The sequence below is a fragment of the Bos grunniens genome, chromosome 1, assembly GCF_055505025.1.
Source record: "Bos grunniens cultivar Pamir isolate PY7600 chromosome 1, Bosgru_T2T1.0, whole genome shotgun sequence".
Taxonomy (NCBI): domain Eukaryota; kingdom Metazoa; phylum Chordata; class Mammalia; order Artiodactyla; family Bovidae; genus Bos; species Bos grunniens.
In genome coordinates, this window is record NC_141165.1 from 100,596,104 (window position 1) to 100,617,743 (window position 21,640).

The window sequence follows — 21,640 nt, forward strand, 5'->3', positions numbered from 1 at the left end:
GTTATCTGCTAGAGCAGCATTTTCAGAGGCAAACAGAAGAAAAATGGAACGGCCAATAAAAATATGATTGAATAAATTGTGGTACAAGGGTCTCTGGATTCCAGCTCTGATGTCCTTCAAAGCAATTCTTGGAGGCCTCAAGCATCAAGTAAAGCCTTACCTCAGTTTTTTTGTTGTTTGTTTTCTATGCAAAAGTTACAGTGGCTGGTTTACGACTTTGAGTAAAGCCACTTAACCATATTGGTCATAAATTCTGGAGCAATGGCCGGTGCTAGAGTCAAAGGCAAACGCTGGATACAGTGAATTCAGCTTATCTTTGGAGTTTTGAGAAACTATTCTTTAGAAGGCACCAGGAAAGTTGGACAGATGAAAGAATAGATTTCTTCCTTGAGAGGTATAATGCCAGAAACAGAGCAAGGATAGCTGCTTGATTTAGCAACTTTCTCCAAAAGCTGCGGAGTTATTTCTCTGGCTCTCCATTAAGCTTGTCGTAGACTCCAAAGGGGCTAAAATCACTAAGGTGATGCACATCACTTCAGCATCCATAGTATCTTAACAGCAAACACTTCTTACTGTGGTTTTGGATAATCCAAATATTCTCAGTCATTCCTGTCCGTATTCTCTCCCTTTATTTTTACATGTCTCTGGCATTTTATGTGAAGCAAAACGAATAAAATTTTACTTGTTCACATACTGGGAAAGGCACTACACACACACACACACACACACACACAACCCCAGAGAAACCCACGAACCCATGAATCATTTTCTCCATCCACCTTCATCAGTTTAACACATCAGCAAAAATTGTGACTGGAGTCAAGTGAAGATGCTTTTACTGACGGTGATGGGCTTGAAGCAGACAATGTTGTTTCCATTGACCTACTATCAATGTTGCCTTCATTAACATGTGTGAAAGGACATGCTGTTGAGGGCAGTTTTTCTCTGAAATCTGCTGCCTTAGTTCAGGGAGACAAATGTGGTCCCCACCAAGTAAAGCCTTAGAGCTTTAACTTCACACCTGTGTGATTTTTTCCCCATCAGAGAGAAAGATAGGTAAATGCACTCTTTCAATCCCCAGTAATAATTGCATTGATGCAATTAGACATAAAGATGCCAGATTTCTCAGGGGTATCTCATTTTGTTAGCAACAGGAATGTGACCAGAGGCATATCTGATTATTTCAGTTTATAAACTACAAGTCACAATGTTAGCTAGCACACAAACTTTATGTCCATTCTACAGTTGACTTCTGCTGATTAATTCATCCCTTGTCATGTTACCAATGGGTAATTTCCTAATTAAAATGAGTTTATTTTAGAATGTGAAATCTGATCAACATTTTAATCCAAACTCAACACATTTTGACACACATATTTGAACCATTTACTACATCGTGCAAGATAGAAAGTTGATTAGAGCATCTTTACAGTCCTATGAAGAAAGTAAAGTACAATTCAGAAAAGTTATATCTTTACATTAACCAACAAACGTTCAGCACCTGTCCTTCACTGTCTTAGATCACTACAGGGTTGAGGGGTGATCTCTGTAGAAACAGATTATGAAAATGTCTTCTGCAATTGTGATTCTGTCCTTCACTGTTCAAGTAACGTCATGTGTAATCCAGTCGCAAAATCTTATTATTGGCAACATGTATATAAACCACTGCAAATTAAAAAAAAAAATTGTACCCAGTCAGGCCTGACAAATTTTATAGACACTTCTAATCTAATCATTTCATTTTTACTAGTAAGTAACATTATTATTTTCTACTTCTATTCCTTTGTCAATGAGTAGAAAGAGTACATTCATACTTACAAACACACACAACATGATAAACCAGGATAAATGGCATTTGAAAAACTGTTACAAAAGGACTTGCCTGAAGTCATTTCATTCAATACAAATTAATTGAACTCTAAAAAACAAAAGCTAACTGTAAAGAAAAAACATCATAAAACAGTACATTACAGAGAACATTAAGGTGAACTTCATGTGCCTCTGAATAGAACTACAATACTTTGGAAAATAAGTATTCTAATTGGTCTGTTCTTTGGTGAAAACAGAGCTCTATTTCATAGTTATATCACGTGAGGCTGCGGTTAACACGTGTACTCCACAACAAAGAGAAGTTGGACAATCTAAAGGAAATCAGTTACTGTTGCCTTTATTCTCAGCACTGGGAATGGAGAAATCATCAGCAAAGCAGCTGAAGCTAAACACTCTCTTTATTTTAAATTGCCCAGTGTGATAGAATGTCCAAGACTGCTTCTTCCTACAACACACAGCTTTTTGTTCTTCTTTTACAAAGTGTTTGCTATGTATGGACAGTAGCTTATGCTGGTGGTGACTCTTCAAAGTCAATTTCCTGGGCACTTGTTGGCAACAAAGTACCATTTTAAAATGCAGAGTGACACTAAACGCAGTTCATCACTTGAAACTACTACTGTTCAGCAGAGGTCATGTCAAGTCTTTGGTTTTGGTGTAGTACTTAAAAATTAGGGCCAAACTCCTCCTACAATACACTCCCTTTCCAAGCCCTTATTTGTTTATATTAATATTTATAAAATAATCTTCCACAAAATACTCCTTTAAAAAAGAGCGAGTTGATTACCAGTAACGTCAATGCCGCCAATGATTTGGGTGCTAAAATAATTTCATGTTTTCCAAGTACATACAGACATTTTGTAAACCAGTTTATTTCATCAAAGTCAACAATTGATAAAAAGAGTTTATAAGAAATGTTCCTATAAGTGATGCTCTTTACCAAAAGAGTGTTTTCTTTCTCATAGGCAATTCTTTTGCTGTTTATGATCAAGCTTTGAATTATTTATGATCAAGCTCTGAATTAAAACCTCTTCTTTCTCTGTTACAAATGACTTCCTGTTAATATGAACGCAGTTCTGAGTATCCACAGTTAAAGGGATGGGTCTGTTGGGTCTGTCCACCTGGTGTTGGTATGGCTTCATTCTTGTAAGAGATTGCAGTCTGCCCTGAAGTTGTGTCAGCTCGCTACAACAAGAAGTGAGTGTAGCCTTCTGCCCCAGTCACGATAACGTCCATCCAGATCCGCATGGCTTCTGGCGATGGGGCCACCATGTAGTAGATTCTGTCATGTGTCTTGACGCTAAAGGTAAGTAAAGGATTAGGACTCTAGAAAGAAAATCAAGAGAGGAAAAGAATGTAAACCGAATACATTGCAAATACAACATTAAATATAACACAGAGATACGTGAGGGCTTCTTCCTCGTTAAAAGTTCCAATTTATAGAAACCTATGTAGCCATTACTTTTGCTCTAATATAACCTACAGTCTTGCCCTCAACACCTTTCTCAAGATTGACCATCTTTCTGGCCTTTTTGCACAAGAACTCTCACAGTGAGCTCACCAGTCATTTTAGCAGATACACTGTAAAGTTCTAGCAGGGGTACCTCGCTGATAGTGAGTGCTCCAAAAATAGCTCAATAACTACTACTCTTGCCTTACTAAGATGTTTCCTTGAAGTTTCCTCATAAGCAAGTACTAACTCCTTCTTTCACCCAACTTTTTTTTTGGCCATGCGCCATGTGGGCTCTTAGTTCCCCAACCAGGAATCAAACCGGCTTGCCCTGCAGTAGAATCATGGAGTCTTAAGCACTGGACCTTTGGGAAACTCTCACCCCAACTTATGCATTCAAATCGTGGCAATCTGAAATTCACTGCTTACCTTATTAGCGTTCTTGAGGTGATCATAATATACTTCTTCAATGGCTTGAAAGTATATTACTCCTTTTAATTTAGCTTCATGCTTGTCTGCAATGGCAGATGAGTGTTAAAATAAATACTTTATCACCACTGATGAACAGAAAAAATCACAACTTCATTATAACCATCATTAAAATATTTATCTAGCATTTAAACCACGACAATATTGTAATTAGTTTCCAATTAAAATAAATGAATTAATTAAAAAATTTATCTAGCATTTAAATTGTCTAAGGTTAATTCAGATAACGTAGGTTAGCCCCATTCCATCCTGAAAAAAGAGAAAAAAAAAAGTTTGGAATTAGCAACCCTACATGAAAGGGACTAAGTAACTTTGCTCAAGGCTTTTCACTAAATTAGCAGTCAAAATATAATATAGAATATTGACTGTCAGTTTAGCACACAAAGTGTAAACACCATTAACATCAATAAAAAATATTTTCCTACATTCTCAAGACAATAGTTGTATACTTTGGCCACCTGATGCAAAGAACTGATTCACTAGAAAAGACCCTGATGCTGGGAAAGATTGAAGGCGGGAAGAGAAGGGGACGACAGAGGATGAGATGGTTGGAAGGCATCACCAACCCAATGGACATGAGATTGAGTAAGCTCCAGGAGTTGGTGATGGACAGGGAAGCCTGGCGTGCTGCAGTCCATAGGGTCACAAAGAGTCAGACATGACTGAGCAACTGAACTGGAACTGTTATAAACATTTGTAATAAGTGTGCTTTTTATTTATAATTTAAAATAATATCCTACTTATGTTTCTTCCCTATCAAATTTCTTGTCTACTCTGCTTGTTTTTTTTTAAACCCTGTTCCCAACAGAGCTTCATGTTAATAATTTAATGTCCTTTCAATGCAACGCTTTTCAAACTGCTTCCAAAGATTTCATCATATTTGCCATAAAAACCAAACCAAACACTAAAGAAAACAAAGCCACCAACGAAACCACCAACCAAATAACATCACTCTGTAATGACTAATAAGAACAATAAGTTCTTGAGATATTTTGTAATTTAATCTCTGCAGGGATGATAACACATGCAAGTACATTTAAAAAAAAAAAATCTCAAAATCATGGATGAGGAAGCAGAGAAAGAGGCTCTTATCATACACTGTTGGAGGAAATGCAAATAAGAAAGCCTCTTTTGGAAGTCAATTTGGTAAAACATACACAATGGAAAGTGCCAAAATTCTCTTACTCAGCAATTTTGCTTCTAAAACTGCATCCTAAAAGAGCTTCTTATGCATGTGTATACGTATTTGTGTTCATTAGGACCTGCGTGCTAAGTTGCTTCAGTTGTGTCTGACTCTGTGTGACCCTATGGACTGTAGCCCACCAGGCACCTCTGTCCATGGGATTCTCCAGGCAAGACACTGGAATGGGTTGCTGTGCCCTCCTCCAGGCAATCTTCCCAACCCAGGTATCAAACCAGTGTCTCTTACGTCTCCTGCATTGGCAGGCGGGTTCTTCACCGCTAGAGCCACCCACAATGCTGCAAAAGACTTGCTGGAGCCTTCACAGGGAACTGATTCAATTCTAGACCAGCCACACAATGGAATCTACACAGCCAGTGAAAAGACCAAGGTAAATATGCAAGCGCTCAAGAGAAAAACCTTGAAATATCATTATGAGAAGAAAGGTATGAACAGGGTGAATAATTTGGTCCTAAATGGATTAAAGAAGAAACAATACCTATGTACATTGAACCATATATGAAAAGGCATGGAGAAAATCTGAAAGGATATTTCATGCTTAACAGTGTTAGAAAAGGTCAGAACTTATGTCATGGGACAGAGACTTACTTTAATTATTTAGACTAAGTTGCATTTTGATGTTTTTACTAAAATGAGAGTCCTTGCCCCCCCCACCCCAATAACAACAGTAAAAAGCAAATTTGAAAAATATCAGCCCTGGTAAGTTCAGCAGAAAATAAACCTATATAATTGCATTTAACTTAGCATTTTTTAAAACTTATTTGAGCATAGACCATATTTTTGTGTTTATTTTTGCTCTTCCTAGGGAAACACTTTTAATTAATACCATGTTCAGTGGGTTTCCATCAGTTTCTGTGAAAGAAAAGGTCAATGTGTTTCTCAAACATTTGGTGGAAAAGATCCTGCAATAATTCATTCACCGGAAAACAATAATACTCTGTTTTCTGGAAATGGATACAAAATAAAATCTGAAGATAAAAGTAAACCTTGTCAGTGTTTCAAAGCAGGCAGAAAACTGGGGGAAGAAAACTTTTGTTTGTAGGGCACATCAGTAAGAACGAAAAATACAAGGCTCTTGTAAATTGATGGGATAATTCTAGTATTCCTTCTCAAAAGCATTATCCTAGCAATTTACAGACATATTTTCTGTGCCTTAGGTTTGTTTAGAGACTCTTCTAAAGTTGCTCAGTTACTGTGTGGGAGGCCGAGCACAGGGGCCTGCTCCACAGGGAGACCTACGAGTTTGGCTCAGGCCCTACACACATGCCGTGTTCATTTACCAAGCTGACTAGCTTGCTGACATGGGATTTGATCCCGTGGCGCCTATGGGAAAGGTCCAGCCTGAACTACATCTGCAGGACAAGCCTGCTGGCTCATCTATCCCTGTGCTTGGTGGTGTCTGGGAAAGAGTTGGGGTGGGGAGGGTGGGAGCAGGGAAGCTGATGATGGCAGCAAACAGAGCCAAATGGGCAGCGTTTCGTTTGCCAAACTAGGTTTCACCAGTCAGTTGTACAATCTGTAAATATTAAAAAGCTGAATTAAATATAATTTTTGTCTGTTTTAGGTATTAGGGTTCTGAGTTAATCGTTCATATACCAAAATGTTTTGGTACTTAAAAAAAAAATTGAAAACTGCTCACTAAGAAGTTCAAATTTGAAAAACACATTTACATGGGCCAGAAAGAAGCACTGAACCTCTCACCTGTCAGACCAAAGAAAGAATGAAATAAGGCTCCTAGAAAAAAGGAGCAGAGATGAGCAAAGCTGTTTTATTTGAATTATTTTAAAATTCTGGCTAAGGTTGTCAGTGGAGACTAGCACACAGCAAAACTTCTTTATGCATTTTGCAGACACTGAATTGGCATTTCTTATTACATTGGCATCTCTTCTATTGTATTAACTGAAGATCTTGTCTTTGGATTCTTATAAAACCCAAAGTCAGAAAGCCCCAAAGAGGTAACCAGTCAGTGAGTTAGGCCATTTGCTCTCCACCGTAGCAACTCAAGCCCCACACAAAGAGCCCCCAACTTAAAGGCATGTACCCTGCCCACCCTTCACTCTGGGATTCTGGGACTCCATAGCCAGAAGTTCTTTTCTTTCACATGCTTCTTGGTTTCTCACACCTTTCTTCATAAACATACCTGACCACACCCTACAGATTAAATGACTGGACTGTTTTTTTAAATTTATTACTTGCTACACTTTGTAACAATTCCCAACAATGCTCATAAATGCTGGAACTATCACCCCAAGGCAGGGTGTCTTTATAACCTTGAGTCTGACACTACTCTTATTCAGCAGCTGAAAAGAGAGTACAGCTATACTTGTGCAGCTAATGGGCATATTTCATATGAAATCTATGTGTAAATAAGGGGGTTCTTAATAAGTACACTGGTTACACAAATATTCCTGTATTCATAGAGGATTCAGTAGGGTACAAGTCTCATAATCTATCATTTAAAGAACCCCAAAATATTCCAGTATTTACTGGAAATTTACCCAGTAAATACTTAACTTATTCAATAGTTCACTGAGGAGCTTTTCACTGCTGAAATTACCATGAACTAGAGCTGAATGGCTGTCAGCTAAGCTGCCTAATTGTGTGTGACTTAAATAGGGCATATGACCATAAATAAGTAAATAGAAACCTTTTCTGATCTCATGGTTTAAAAGATAATATTTTGGTCTAAAAAATACATTCCACTTAATATTTATTTGGTTTATTTCAGAACCAGAACAAACTGACTCACACTTTTTAAAAATGTAATTTTTATTATTTCTAGAGGAAATTCGTAAATACTGGACCATATGATCTGAATACAATATACATCTATCAAGCTAATATTGCCATTAATCTATTACTTTTCACTTTACTTATTTATTCTGAATTTTATTGCTTTTGTTCTTTAACAGAAAATTCCTGATTTGAATATCACTTGGATTTTTTTTATGACCCACCTGCATAATAAGAGAAGGTGCGCTTGTTCCGATCAAAAACAAACCAACGTTTTTTCCAGGTTTTAATTTTTCCACCCATTTTGATGAGGAATCCTCTGCAGGTCTTCTCTGTGATTGACACATGATAACACGTATCGATATTGTGGCCAGCAGTCTCTACGTGGCTCCGCAAATCAAAGTCTTCCTTCCGCACAGGCAGATAGCGGGTCAGAGGTCGAGCCTGGAAATGCACAAGCCCATCTAATCTATAGCTCTTTGTTTGGTTTTAGGTCACAGATGTTTATGAACTGAAAAGCCTAAGTGTTCGAACGTCCATGCAATTATGAGAACTTAAACACTGTCATTTGGAATCTAAAAAGTGGATGGCATTTAAAGAAAAATGCTATGGTATGGGGAGGAGGGGGATGTGAATAAATTCAGGCCAACAGATTCTGTTCCTTGAAAAGGCCAGATAAGAAAATGGAAACATGTCATTTACCTTAGTTTTAAAAGAGGTACTCAGCACTTAAAACAGGGAAGGGATTTCCCTGGCGGTCCAGTGGTTAAGACTCCATACTTCCAACACAGGGGGCATGGGTTTGATGCCGGGTCAGGGAACTAAGATTCCATATGCCGCTTGGCACGGCCGATAACAAGACAAAAACATAAGGAAATAAGGCATGAAGTTCTCTCGGCTGCTTCTTGCAGATGAGGGCTCCTCCACTGTAACGTTCCCAGTTCTCCCTGCCACAACCTCAACAACAGTTCTCCTTATATAACCTCAGACATGATGTAACTGACTGAACGTCATTTAGTAAGTACAGCCCCCACTAGATACCCCAAGCATATATGTATGTACATGCTGATTTACGTATAATCTCTGATAGAAACTGAAGGCAGAGGTGTTTTGAAAGGCAAAGTTAAAATAAGGTAAGAATGTGGAATGAAAGCTGTAGCCAATGAGTTGTCCGGGACCAGACACTGAAGAGGTGTACGTTGATGTCTTTAAGTTTACCACAGCTGGAGCAGAGGTTCGTCTAGTCTAGGAAGTGCATGTCACCATTTCTAAAACGGTCTTGTATTTTATGCTGTTAACTACCCCACCCCTTTGTCCTGGGGGAACATAACCTAATCATATACTTGGAAACAAAACTAATCACTGAGATTAAAATAGAATTGTGCCTTTGGTTTGGCTTCAGATACCAAATAGTCATGGATGACCTTTCCGGCAAATCAAAATGTGACAGAGGTTTGGCATAATGAAATAAAACGAACACGTTTTACTTGGATTTTTCCTTTATTTTGCCTTTGATTCTGTGGTACTCTGACTCTAGACAGGTGCCACAGATTAAGGCAAATCTCTCACTGCTGAACTTCAAACTGCCAGCAACTGGAAGGAATAAGGGAACTGGTACCTTTTATCTTTAAATCTAGTAAGCCTTGGTAAAGCTGACTTGATCTTTAAATTACATGGTACTTAAAATTTTACTCTAGTTTCTCAGGAAACATACATTATGTAAGCAGTTCTAGTGACAAGACCAAACTCCAGGATGACTGAGATAGGAAGTTAAACAAAGTGATGGTTCTCCTGAGTTCAGCAATCCTGGGCCCATGTGTGTGGACTGGCAGCACTGTGACAACACAGTGTGGTTAGGAAAATGATTCAAAATATTAATTATTAATTAAATTCCACCATTAAAATTAATTTAAAATTAATTCCACCATAAATATTAATTCCACCAGCAAGGAACTAGGCTGGTTATTCTGTGCTGGAGTGTCTGCTTCCAAAAGATGACATAATAGAATCTCTTTTTCTCAACTCAGTTGGGGTGTTGTATTTGTTTCTAGAAACGAATCTAGCCGAACTTTGAAAGTTGCTCAAAAAAAAAAATTCTTCTTTTTAAATATACTCCAAAAAATGGGTTCCCATGAAAATGTTCCACGCTTAACTAAAGAAAAATGTCATTTTGTTAGTTGTCCCCAATGAGTTTTGAAATAAATACACTTTTTTTTTGGCCCAATAACATCTTTCTCTTGGCCATTACAAGCCAAGGGCTAATGGGCAGCACAGCCACAGGCATCCTCAGACACAGCATGACCGTCTTCTAAAAAATGACCACCAGGGGGCAACCTACGCCAGCCCATCCAGATTGACCGACCCACCTGTGCCCTTTGTTTCTCCCTTATTTTTACTTCCTTTTCAATTAACTTCTGCCTCTGGCTAGTTTCTTCTTGCAACCGTTTTTCCAGGAGTTCTCGACGTCGTTTTTCTTCTTCCAGAGCGCGTTTCTTGGCTTCCATTTCTCGTTCCTAAGCATCATCATGCAGAAGAAAATTTCAGACATACTGGTTATACTTGAATAATTCCAATGCATATATATATAAATCTCACTAGGCAATTCCTAATTTTATAGCTGAGGTTCTTACAGTGTATAACCAAGAGTAAAATATCCATAATCATCGCTCACAGAGCTTTCAAATCATTCTGTGCAGAAATGCAGCCACTACATAAAGTTAACAATGGAATATTAAGTGAAACCCAGCTTGTGACTCTGTTCAGTCCTTTCATACTAATGACCCAAACTCTCCATTTTTAATATAAAAAGGTTAATTGTGACCCAACACTAGTCACAGCTTTTAGCCTTTCTTTGATGGTGTAGGTTCTTCCAATTCCTGTTGTTGCTCTGTGGCTTCCTGGCTGAAGGTCGCAGAGGAAGCAGTGGGGAAATCAGAGGAGGAAAGGAGGTGCCCTTTCAGGCAGGATGCAAAGGAATCTGGGGGATTCCTAAGGAAGTGCAGATTCTGGCTTGAAATATAGTCATAATAATGTGGGAGTTTTAATATTATAATAGTGTCCTTACCATGAACTGGCAAGGCAGGGAGAACGTGTAAAGACCTGCCATTTCTCCTTTGCCCCGGCAGGCAAACAAATGGGCCATTGAGAGGAAAATGTAATACAAAGAATTCACTATGCCCATGCTATATACATTTTACATTTTAAAAAATGGTACTGCAGTAAAGAGTGGTAGAGAACATCTCTCCTACACTCTCACTTTTTAGAAAAGAAAATGAGGCCAGTGGGATTTCCCTACTGGTCCAGTGGTTAGTAATCTGTGCGTTCACTTTGAGGGCCCGGGTTCAATTCTGGTCAGGGAACTAAGACTCCAAAAGCCATTTGTGCGTGCAGGCAGTCGTGCTGGACTCTGCGATCCCATGGACTGTAGTCTACCAGGTTCTTCTCTCCATGGAATTTTTCAGTCAAGAACACTGAAGTGGGTTGCCATTTCCTTCTCCCAAAAGCCATTTGGTGTGGCCAAAAAATAAAAAAGAATAAAAAGAAAATAAGGTCAAGAAAGGTAGAGTGACTATTCCAAGGTCCCACTGCTTATTGAGGCCTGAAGACAGTTTTCCAGCGTCAAGTGCAGGGCATCTTGAACCGCCACATCACTGGCCTCTGGTATAAAGATCTTAGGCCTACCCTGGATTCAAGCAGCCTTGTCTTCTCTGCATGAGCCTGCTTCAACAGTCTCTCCATTTCCTCTATTCGGGCAATATTTGAAGTGCTGGCACTGAAGAAAACACAAAAGCCTTTTAAGAATACTGCTTCATACTGATGTCTCATCAGATGCACACACACACACACACACACACACACACACACCCCAAGATCCAATATGAAATGATGTTGCTTACAAGAATCACTGGTCTGATGAGGCAAGTCACTTCAACTCTAACAACTCTAGGTGAAAGTAACTTAACTCAGTTTAGAAGACAAAATACTGGCAAGGGAAATACCACCACACAAAGTGCTCTACTCATATATAAGGCAAAACCAAATCCTACAAAGTGTATTCCCAATATGTTTCCTCCAAAGTTTAGACATTCTGGCCTGTGGGAGGCCTTCTCATTAGTTTAACTAGTCAGAGATGCCAGACCAACAAAACTATCACCAGATTCTACATAGATGACCCCTAAGTCTGGCAGTCACTTGATTTGGTCTGGGATTATGTATCACCAGCTACTTTCTTGCTATACCTTCATGCTTCTGGACACTTTATTTCTTATATGGTGATTTAAGATGGTCAATTAAAAAATGACTTCTCTTACGGGTGCAATAGAAGGGTGGTGGCCAGTTGTGTGAATAAAGCCCATACCACCATACCAATGAGGAAACTGCATTCAAGGTTTCAGAGCTTTAAAAGTCATGTCTCTTTAGAAAGACGTCACACAAGTGAAGGAAAAAAACAAAAGAGAAAGAGAAGAACTTGGGAATGTTTATCATTAAACAAAATACTTTACCTTTTACTTGTTCACATTTTGACTATTCTGGAAAAAAAAGGCGGTGGCCTAAGTCAAAACTTATTTACTCTGATGTTCTGGTCATGAAGAACCAGTGCTGTTTCTTACGCATGTAAACTTACTTGCACAGTCACTTAAATATGTTTTATTTAAAAAAATTTTTTTTAATTTATTTGGCTACACTGGGTCTTAGTTGTGGTATGTGGGATCTAGCTCTCTGACCAGGGATTGAATCCTGGCCCCCAGCACTGGAGCACAGGCTTAGCCACTGAACCACCAGGAAGTCCCAAATATGCTTTCTTTTCTAGACTCTCTTGGGTACAGAGAGGTTTTTGTGCCTGTATCCTCCATAGCATAGAGCCTGGCACACAGTAGGGGTTCATGTTTGAAACACACGTTCATATAAAATTAATTCATGTAAAAATGAATAAGATAATTGTTAGCATAATCTTCTTAAACCATATTGTTGATCAACTCAAACCCTGGATGTTTCAAAGACAGTGCTAAGAGTTCTTTTGAAGAGAAATGACCACAGTAATTAAGAACATATAGTTTATCTTAAAATCAGTACTGTGCACACATGTTTATTGCAGCTTTAGTCACAAATGCCAACACCTGGAAGCAACCAAGACATCCTTTAGTAAGTAAATGAATAAATAAACCGTAGTACACCCAGACTATGTATGGAGTCGTATTTAGCACTAAAAAGAAATGAGCCATCAAGTCATGAAAAGACATGGAGGAACTATACATGCATATTACTAAGTGAAAGAAGCCAATCTGAAGGGCTAAATATTTTATTACTCCAACTATATGACATTCAGGAAAAGAAAAAAGCTATGGAGACAGTAAAAAGATTAGTAGTTATCAGCAATTTGAAGTGGGGAAGGTAGGAAGGGAGACAAGGATGAACAGACAGGGCATAGAAGATTTTTAGAGCAATGAAAATACTGTTTGATACAATAATGATGGATACAGGATATATATTTGTCCAAACCCAAGAGTGAATCTATGTAATTAACAACTTTGGGTAATAGTGCTGTGTCAATGTAGGTTCGTTAATTTTAACAAATGCACCACTCTGGTGGGGGGTGTTGATAAAGGGGTAGGGTATGCATATGTGGTGGGAGTCCGTATATGGGAAATCTATGTACCTTCCTTTCAATTTTGTTGTGACTCTAAAACTGCTTTAAAAAATTACAGCTAAAAAAAAAAATCAGTATTGCCAGCCCCATTACAAAATGTATCCATCAAGGAGACGGACAGCTTTAGTAATGGTGGATCCTCAGAAGCTTAACAATTAGGCTGACTTGGGAGAGTGAATGTGGGCCAATTTTTAGCCAGGTGTTTTCTCATGAGAAAGACAGGAATAAGGCATATTTCCCCTCATACTTCTGTGGGCTGATGGAGGGAGGTACAGAGGCCTAAGTTCCGTTCTCTTCAACCAGCAAGAATTAAGAAAAAAACTCTTTAGGCACTTCCCTGGTGGTCTAGTGGTTACCATTCCGTGCTTCCAATGCAGAGAACATGGGTGTGATCCCTGGTCACGGAACTAAAATACCATATGCCAATAGTGCAGCCTAACTGAATTTTCTGAAAACATCTCATAGAAAATGCATATTAACATTTACAACATCACATCTTCATAACTGTTAGGCACCTAAAGTCTCTCTTTTAAAAAATTACATTTTAAAAGTTACTTAAAATTTTTTTTTAAATTTTGGCTGTGCTGGGTCTTTGCTGCTGCACACGGGCTAACATGCCTGTGGCACACAGAGCCTCAGTTCCTCAAGCAGGGATTGAACCTGCGTCCCCTGCACTGGAAGGTGGATTCTTAACCTCTGGGCCACTAAGGAAGTCCCTACTTTGGTTATTTTGTTAAAAATAATAAATTTTTATCCATGGACACCTACTTGTTCTCTATAGCTACATTTTTGCTATTATTGATTTTAAGATTCCACTGATATGTAAAGCACTTTTACTTAGCAAAACTTTAAATGCTGCTCTATGATACTGCTACTCTCTCTGATACGCTGTGGGGAGGGGGCAGAACTGTACCTGCAGTGAGAAGCAGATGCAATTGCAGTAGGAATTTAGGGTGAAGTCTAGACTTGTCAGTATCAGGGCATGGAACAAATGAAATGTAATTTGGCTAGCACCTTGCATGCCAAGGGAGAGCCTGAAGTCGCTGAAGATACACTTTTAATGTATTACCTGGAGCACCAGACACTCATCATTGGTTTCTCCAGCCCATCCAAATTACAAGAGGAGTCATGCTTCCTCCCATTGCTTCAACTTCTGACCTTCTTCAGAAGGCAGGCACATTTCTGATCTCATATAGGATTACTGTATGATACCAAATAATATGAAATCACTTGGCCATTTATGGAGAAAAGATGACTTTCTCTACTTGGCCATGTTCTATTTTATCAACTGAAGATTATTTGTCTTATGTGACCAACTTTGGTAAAAACCCACAGTCATAAAGAAAAATGAAACTTTTTCAAGGGTAAAGGAATCTAAATAGCAGATTTAGTTTTCAGTGCTGAATAATACCTTTCAGCAAAATCTGAATTTGCTTTCTAGAATATTCACTTTAGAGGTAAAGACAAAAACAGAAAAAGGAAGAAAAAACAAGGAAACAAGAACATCATCATACAACAAATAAATAAAACAAAACCGAAAACAAACAAAATTTTCCATACAAAAGAAAACTTTTCCAAGGCTGCCTTCAATGCACCAATGCTGCCACTAAATGAAGAGCCAGTGCCCCAGAATATTTATTTTCAATTCATTTTCTCAATTTATTTTTTCAGGTCAAGAACACTATTACTCCTGATAAAATGTCTAATCTTTCTCTGTCCAGTAGACTACCTGGTCCCTTTGCAAGCTGTCTGCCCTCCTCTGAAATGCTCTGGTTTTCAGTATCTCTTCTGAGAGAAATCCCTAGAATAAAATGCAAATGCTTTGTTGACTACCTTGGGTAGAAAGCAGAATAAACCAAAGGGATAAGAAGTATCTGGAAGTCTGTTTGCTGCTGCTGCTAAGTCCCTTCAGTCGTGTCCGACTCTGTGCGACCCCAGAGACGGCAGTTTGAAGTATCTCTTAAAACCAAGCTCAGCCTTGGATGCCCTCAACCCTCTACCCAGTCGTGACCTCACTCCACACACACACTGGTGGTGGCTAACAGCTATCATGACATCAATTTCCTCAACATTCTCTCAAAGCATGACCACGAGGTCAGGGCTTGTTAGCAATAGCAACCATAATGTAGAATGGTAGGTAGTATTCAGAACACTACACTCTATGAGCTCATTCAATTTTAGCAGATATATTTTAATTTTATATTTAATTTAATATATATATTTATTATATATATATTATATATATATAATTTTATATATATATAATATAATATATAATATATATATAAATATATATATTTATATAAATAAATATATTTATTTATAATATATAAAATTTAATATAATTTTAGCAGAATACAGACTTTATGCAGAACTGACATTCAGCTGCTGTTTTTTGAGACCAAAGACCTGTTTTCTTAGCTTTATGTTTGTGTACAGCGTAATGATACTGAAAAAGTAAAAACACTGTCTGATTCCAAGAATATTCTGCTGGACACAAAGATGATGCCTCGACAAAATGTGTAAGGCAGAGGTACCCACAACTCAGAGTAAGTCTGTAATCCTACCGATGGCTTTTGTGACACAATAAACCACAAGACTAAGTTTATGATGCTAGAACTCCAGCATGGAGCTCCCTCTTTAAAACATGTATAATTTCAGGGTATTTCAATACATCATTTTTAAAAGATCTAAAAAAGAGAAAAGTTTTTTAGTTCTTTATTTCTTTTTCTGTGTATGTGGTAGTCACTCAGTTGAGTCCGACTCTGCGACTCTATGGACTGCAGCCCGCCAGGCTCCTCTGTCCATGGATATCCCAGTCAAGAATAGTGGAACGGGTTGCCGTTTCCTTTTCCAGGGGATCTTCCTGACCCGGGGGTCGAACCTGGGTCTCCTGCATTGCAGGTGGATGCTTTACCATCTGAGCCACCAGGGAAGACCTCTTTCTACCTATCTTCAAAAAGTTCCCATTAGGATGTGCTCATACTATGCATGCCAAACATCAGTTCCTTATTATCCATTTTCCTGATGCTTATCACATTTATTTTCCTTCATAAAATGGGTACAAGCTTATCTTAGGGTAGCATGAATGTTTTTAGGTAGATGGCACACAAGAGAAATGCTTGTTTTCTCTCTCCCTCTTCCTCTTATTTATACTAGACCTTTGCAGGCACCTCTACTTTGGCTTCAATTTTTGACATTCAGAGAATCTGATAGCACACTTAAACTAATGCTTTCTAACTGCGGTGTTGGATAAAACTCTTGAGAGTCCCTTGGACTGCAAGGAGATCAAACCAGTCCATCCTAAAGGATATCAGTCCTGGGTGTTCATTGGAAGGATTGATGCTGAAGCTGGCTGAAGCTGAAACTCCAATACTTTGGCCACCTGGTGCAAAGAGCCAACTCACTGGAAAAGACCCTGATGCTGGGAAAGATTGAAGGCAGGAGGGGAAGGGGATGACAGAAGACAAAATGGTTGGATGGCATCACCGACTCAATGGACATGAATTTCAGCAAGCTCCGGGAGATGGTGAAGGACAAGGAAGCCTGGTGTGCTGCAGTCCATGGGGTCACAAAGTGTTGGACATGACTGAGTGACTGAACAACAACAAATTAATAATTTCTGACCATGGTGATTGGTAATCTATGATGCTAGTAGCACTGGGTCAGTTCTCTGTGAAGTAACTATGATGCAAAGAAGTTAATACATAATATAATATAAAATCATTAATTTATATGTGGAAAAAAAAAGAAAACAAACCCTGGCGCTGGGCTGGTAAACTGGGGCAGGGAGTGGGGGGTGCTATGGAAAATGATGGTGGTCACAGGGAGCTACCTGCCAGAAATAATGTTGTCCTCTTACTATGGCACATTCAGTGGAGTCATTCCCATTTAAAGAAAATGTAGGTGGGTGAACAAAAACAGTAGATTAAGATTTTGGTGGATACTGTCCTGAAGTCTCTAGATCTAAACTTCTTGCTGTTCACTGTTTAGTCACTAAGTCGTGTCCAACTCTTTGTGACCCCATGAACTGCAGCACACCGGGCTTTTCTGTCCTTCATTATCTCTCTGAGCTTGCTCAAACTGATGTCCATTGAGTCAGTGATGCCGTCCAACCATCTCATCCTCTGTCACACCCTTCTCCTCTTGCCCTCGATCTTCCCAGCATCAGGGTCTTTTCCAGTGAATCAGTTCTTTGCATCAGGTGGCCAAAGTACTGGACTTTCAGCTCCAGCATCAGTCCTTCCTTGAATATTCAAGGTTGATTTCCTTTAGGATTGACTGGTTTGATCTTGCTGTTGAAGAGACTCTCAAGAGTCTTCTTTAGCACCACAGTTCGAAAGTATCAATTCTTTGGAGATCAGCCTTCTTTATGGTCCAACTCTCACATCCATACATGACTACTGGAAAAACCATAGCTTTGACTAGATGGACCTTTGTCAGCAAAGTGATATCTCTGCTCTTTAATAGACTGTCTAGCTTTCTCATAGCTATTCTTCCAAGAAGCAAGCATCTTGGTAAATCTGATTGAAGTGGCTCCCTTTTAGGTAACTTTCTGTACTCACTGCTATGCTGCTGTTCACCACTTTCAAATATGAGAAATGGGGTTTGAGGAGGGAATCATTTGAAGGGATGTACATGTATGGATCTGAGAGTTGGACTGTGAAGAAAGCTGAGCGCTGAAGAATTGATGCTTTTGAACTGTGGTGTTGGAGAAGACTCTTGAAAGTCCCTTGGACTGCAAGGAGATCCAACCAGTCCATTCTAAAGGAGATCAGCCCTGGGATTTCTTTGGAAGGAATGATGCTAAAGCTGAAACTCCAGTACTGTGGCCACCTGATGCGAAGAGTTGACTCATTGGAAAAAACTCTGATGCTGGACGGGATTGGGGGCAGGAGGAAAAGGGGACAACAGAGGATGAGATGGCTGGATGGCATCACCGACTCGATGGACGTGAGTTTGAGTGAACTCCGGGAGATGGTGATGGACAGGGAGGCCTGGCGTGCTGTGATTCATGGGGTCGCAAAGAGTTGGACACAACTAAGCGACTGAACTGAACTGAACACTTATTTTTAGTTTTTGGAGGGGATAAAGGGGTAGAGAGCAGAAAATGGAGCAGAAAAAAACCACCAATTTAGGAAAACATATAGAGTGTAATTATTTATTAAAGATGGCTCAAAAATAGAAAGGATAAAAAAGGCCATGCTATCAGGGGTTCACCCAGAGGAATACTGTTATAAAATATTCACAATTATTTGGGTAGGTAGTCTGATGTTTTCAAAATAACAACTTTGAAAAGTGCATAGTGCCTCAGAAACCCAGAAAGTCCCTCTGAGATCGCTATACTAAGAAATGAAATGATTGCACCGTCAACTTTTATTCCTTCCACCATTGTTATACAACAATATACAACAATAGTTGCCAAGCTACTGACTTTCGTGTCCTGTTATTCAAAAGTAACACATTTAATTGGTCAATTTACTGGCATTTATGAATAATTACTCAACGTTCTAGGCTTTCTGTCCTGGGAACATCAGCTCCCGCACCCCCGCACGGCTCTTGGACACCCTCGTGGAAACAGCCAGTGCCTTACGAGAACACCCAGAGCAAGAGATGGATGGTTTGGTGCCTAGTCATTCCACACACTCAAGTGTCTCTCATTTTTTAAAAAGTGAGATACTGCATTTTCCAGTATTAAAAGAAGTAAAATACTAACCCTTCTGATATTCAACAATAAGGGCAGCAAAAAATTATTTTTAGTCTTTACATATTCCTCTCCTTAAATTCAAATTAAATTTCTCATGTGACAAGGAGAAATACCTATAATTCTTATGGTTGCTTTAGTGTTTTTCCCCAAGAATTCCTTTCCTTCTCTGGTAGGATGTATGCAGTAATATCAATATTTTACCTATTATAGTGCAAGAATTAAATATACTGTATTCTATATAGCACAAAATGTGGCATTTATCATTTTTTTAAATATATATATTTATTTATTTGGCTACACCAGGTCTTAGTTGTAGCACATGGAGTCTTTAGCTGTGGCATGTGGGATGTAGTTCCCTGATGCGGATAGAATCCCAGGCCTCCTGCACTGGGCATGCAGAGTCTTAGCCACTGGACCACCAGGCAAGTCCCTTTTCTTCTCTTCCTCCACTCCCCAAATTTCCTGGCTATAATATTTTGTTAGATTTGGGTCTCTCAAAATTCTTTCCATTTATGAGATACTAACCCAAAGCTAAGCATACCTTGCTGATACTGCTTCCTCTCTAACTCTGTCTCACTCCTTTTTAGGGGGGAAGGGGAGAAGCAAATGATTAAAAATTTTGTAAAGAAATTCTATATACATGATGATAATTTACCACCAAAATATTTTAAAATCTATCATCCTCTTGCACTCAAGGAAAAATACACCATTTAGCAGATTAGCAAACCAGGACCTAGAGAAATCTGTGATCCGCTTCAAGTAGCACAGTTAGCTGTCATGTAAGGCCCAGAGAGCTCCTGTCCTTAGCCTGTGACTTCACTGTAACAGAGGAAAATTTGTTTGATGGTCATCATTCAATTAGTCATTTTCACTTGAGACAATTGCTCAATGGACATTATGAAACACTGGATGTTCCTTGGGTTGAAATCATAATGGTTCTCAGCCAATTGAAACAGAACAAAAAAAGAAAAAAATCAAAATTGAAAATATGTCTACTATATCCTGAGGTATTTATTCAGCCAACACTAACTCAATGTCTACTATGTGCCAAGATTTCTGCTGAATGTGGAAACCAAAAGATAATTAGACATCCTCCTTGACATTTAGAAATGTGCCAATTAATTATTGAAGAAAAAATTTTATACTGCAATGTGATCAGTGATATGAGAAAAAAGTATCAACTTCCATGGAAACATGAAAGAAAAAACACTCTCAAAGGAGAACTTCTCATGAGTTTCCAACTTAAGTTTGAGCTTAAATGGTGAGGAGACTTTCTCCAGGCTAAAGCGGGAGGCGGTAGTTGTAATGCTAGACACTCTCAACGCTCAGTATGCACAGGTTGAGGGAATACATGAATGAAAGGAAGAACAGACTCCAGACAGTGCTGTGCTGGAGGAAAACAAAACCACTGATAATGCAACAAATTGTCAATTTATGTGGTGTAAATACTCCCAATGTGGCCGGTTTCATACTACCAACATGACATGACTGAGCACAGAGTTAGGAGGAGGTGTGCACCTTTGGCTTTTGCAACTGGCTTGAGTCAACTCCAGCTCACTGTTAACTGCAGAGTAGTCTGTAAGGATTTGTGGAGTGAATGAGCATATAAATAAAAGAAACAACAGACGACATGATTCCAGGGCTAGAACCGATATGGTCAAAGGCACAGAAATCTGAGAATTCATCGCCGTCTCAATGAATAAGAAGCTCTGGGAGGTGCAGCAGGACAGCATGAATGCAGAATTGGGCTGGATCTAGAAGGCCAGGCTCTGAGGTCTGACTTTACTTAAAAGGTAACAAGGCATCCTCCAAGCTCTTGAAGGAGCACTATAGCGAGATTTATATTTTAGATGCACCTTTGGCCATAATCCCATAAGACCACTTTTGCTTGCCTCGAAGTATGAACACAAATGTGAATGGTTAAATCTTTACAAGCAGTCCTAATGAAGTTTGGAGTCAACCAACAGAGGCAAATCCATTTTGAAGCACAGTATACATGTGAAGTCAAGTGTAAAGAAATGAAGGAGAAAATGGATTAGATGGTGTGTGACTGGCTCAAGTCACTCTGGATACAAAGAAAGTACTTTCAAAGACCACCAGGACACTCAACCCTCTTCTGTGTTGTAGCTCTTTTTGTTTCAGAAATTTGGGCTTGTACATATACGCTGCCTCAGATTGGCTTTACTTTTTTGAAACAAGCAGGTGCTTTTCCAAACCAGAAACCTTCCCCAGGAGTACATCTTACCTAGAGATATTGTCAGGTGAGCAGGCAGAGATGCTGGTCTCCATGCTGTCAGAGCTGTCTAGGCTCAGAGTATCAAAGGCCTGGTCCTTGTAGCTGTGATCTGGGTAGTGGAAACTGTTCAAGTAGACATTCGATTCAGATGCTGTGCGGTTGTAAAATTCAGAAGACTTCTGCCTTTGTCCTTCACTCATCTGTTGGTGATTATATCCTAAAGAGAGAGCCATAAATAAGTTCGTATGCCTCATTTTTTCAGTCTTAGATCTTCTAAGACTCTCAAACCAGCAACCCAAAACATCTGCCTATGAAACTGGGGCCTTGGTCTAATTTGTTTTGAAGCCAAG

The 21,640-nt window shown here is 39.0% G+C and overlaps 1 protein-coding gene across 31 annotated transcripts in view; it reads right to left on the reverse strand.

Moving 5' to 3' along the window:
- Nucleotides 1-1,290: 1,290 nt before the first annotated feature.
- PHLDB2 (pleckstrin homology like domain family B member 2) overlaps nt 1,291-21,640 on the reverse strand; it is a 241,188-nt gene continuing 220,838 nt past the window's right edge. For 28 of the 31 annotated variants that reach the window (XM_086406982.1, XM_086407144.1, XM_086407091.1 and 25 more), the window contains 6 exons: nt 21,300-21,507; nt 11,382-11,472; nt 10,067-10,213; nt 7,925-8,144; nt 3,707-3,792; nt 1,291-3,153 (listed from right to left, as the gene is read on the reverse strand). In XM_086406982.1, coding sequence (XP_086263108.1) covers nt 3,013-3,153; nt 3,707-3,792; nt 7,925-8,144; nt 10,067-10,213; nt 11,382-11,472; nt 21,300-21,507 — 893 coding nt within the window. In that variant the 3' untranslated portion in view covers nt 1,291-3,012. Of the gene's footprint in view, nt 3,154-3,706; nt 3,793-7,924; nt 8,145-8,402; nt 10,214-11,381; nt 11,473-21,299; nt 21,508-21,640 lie in introns of all 31 variants that reach the window. The other 3 variants (XR_015165935.1, XR_015165931.1, XR_015165849.1) reach the window with 1 other exon arrangement.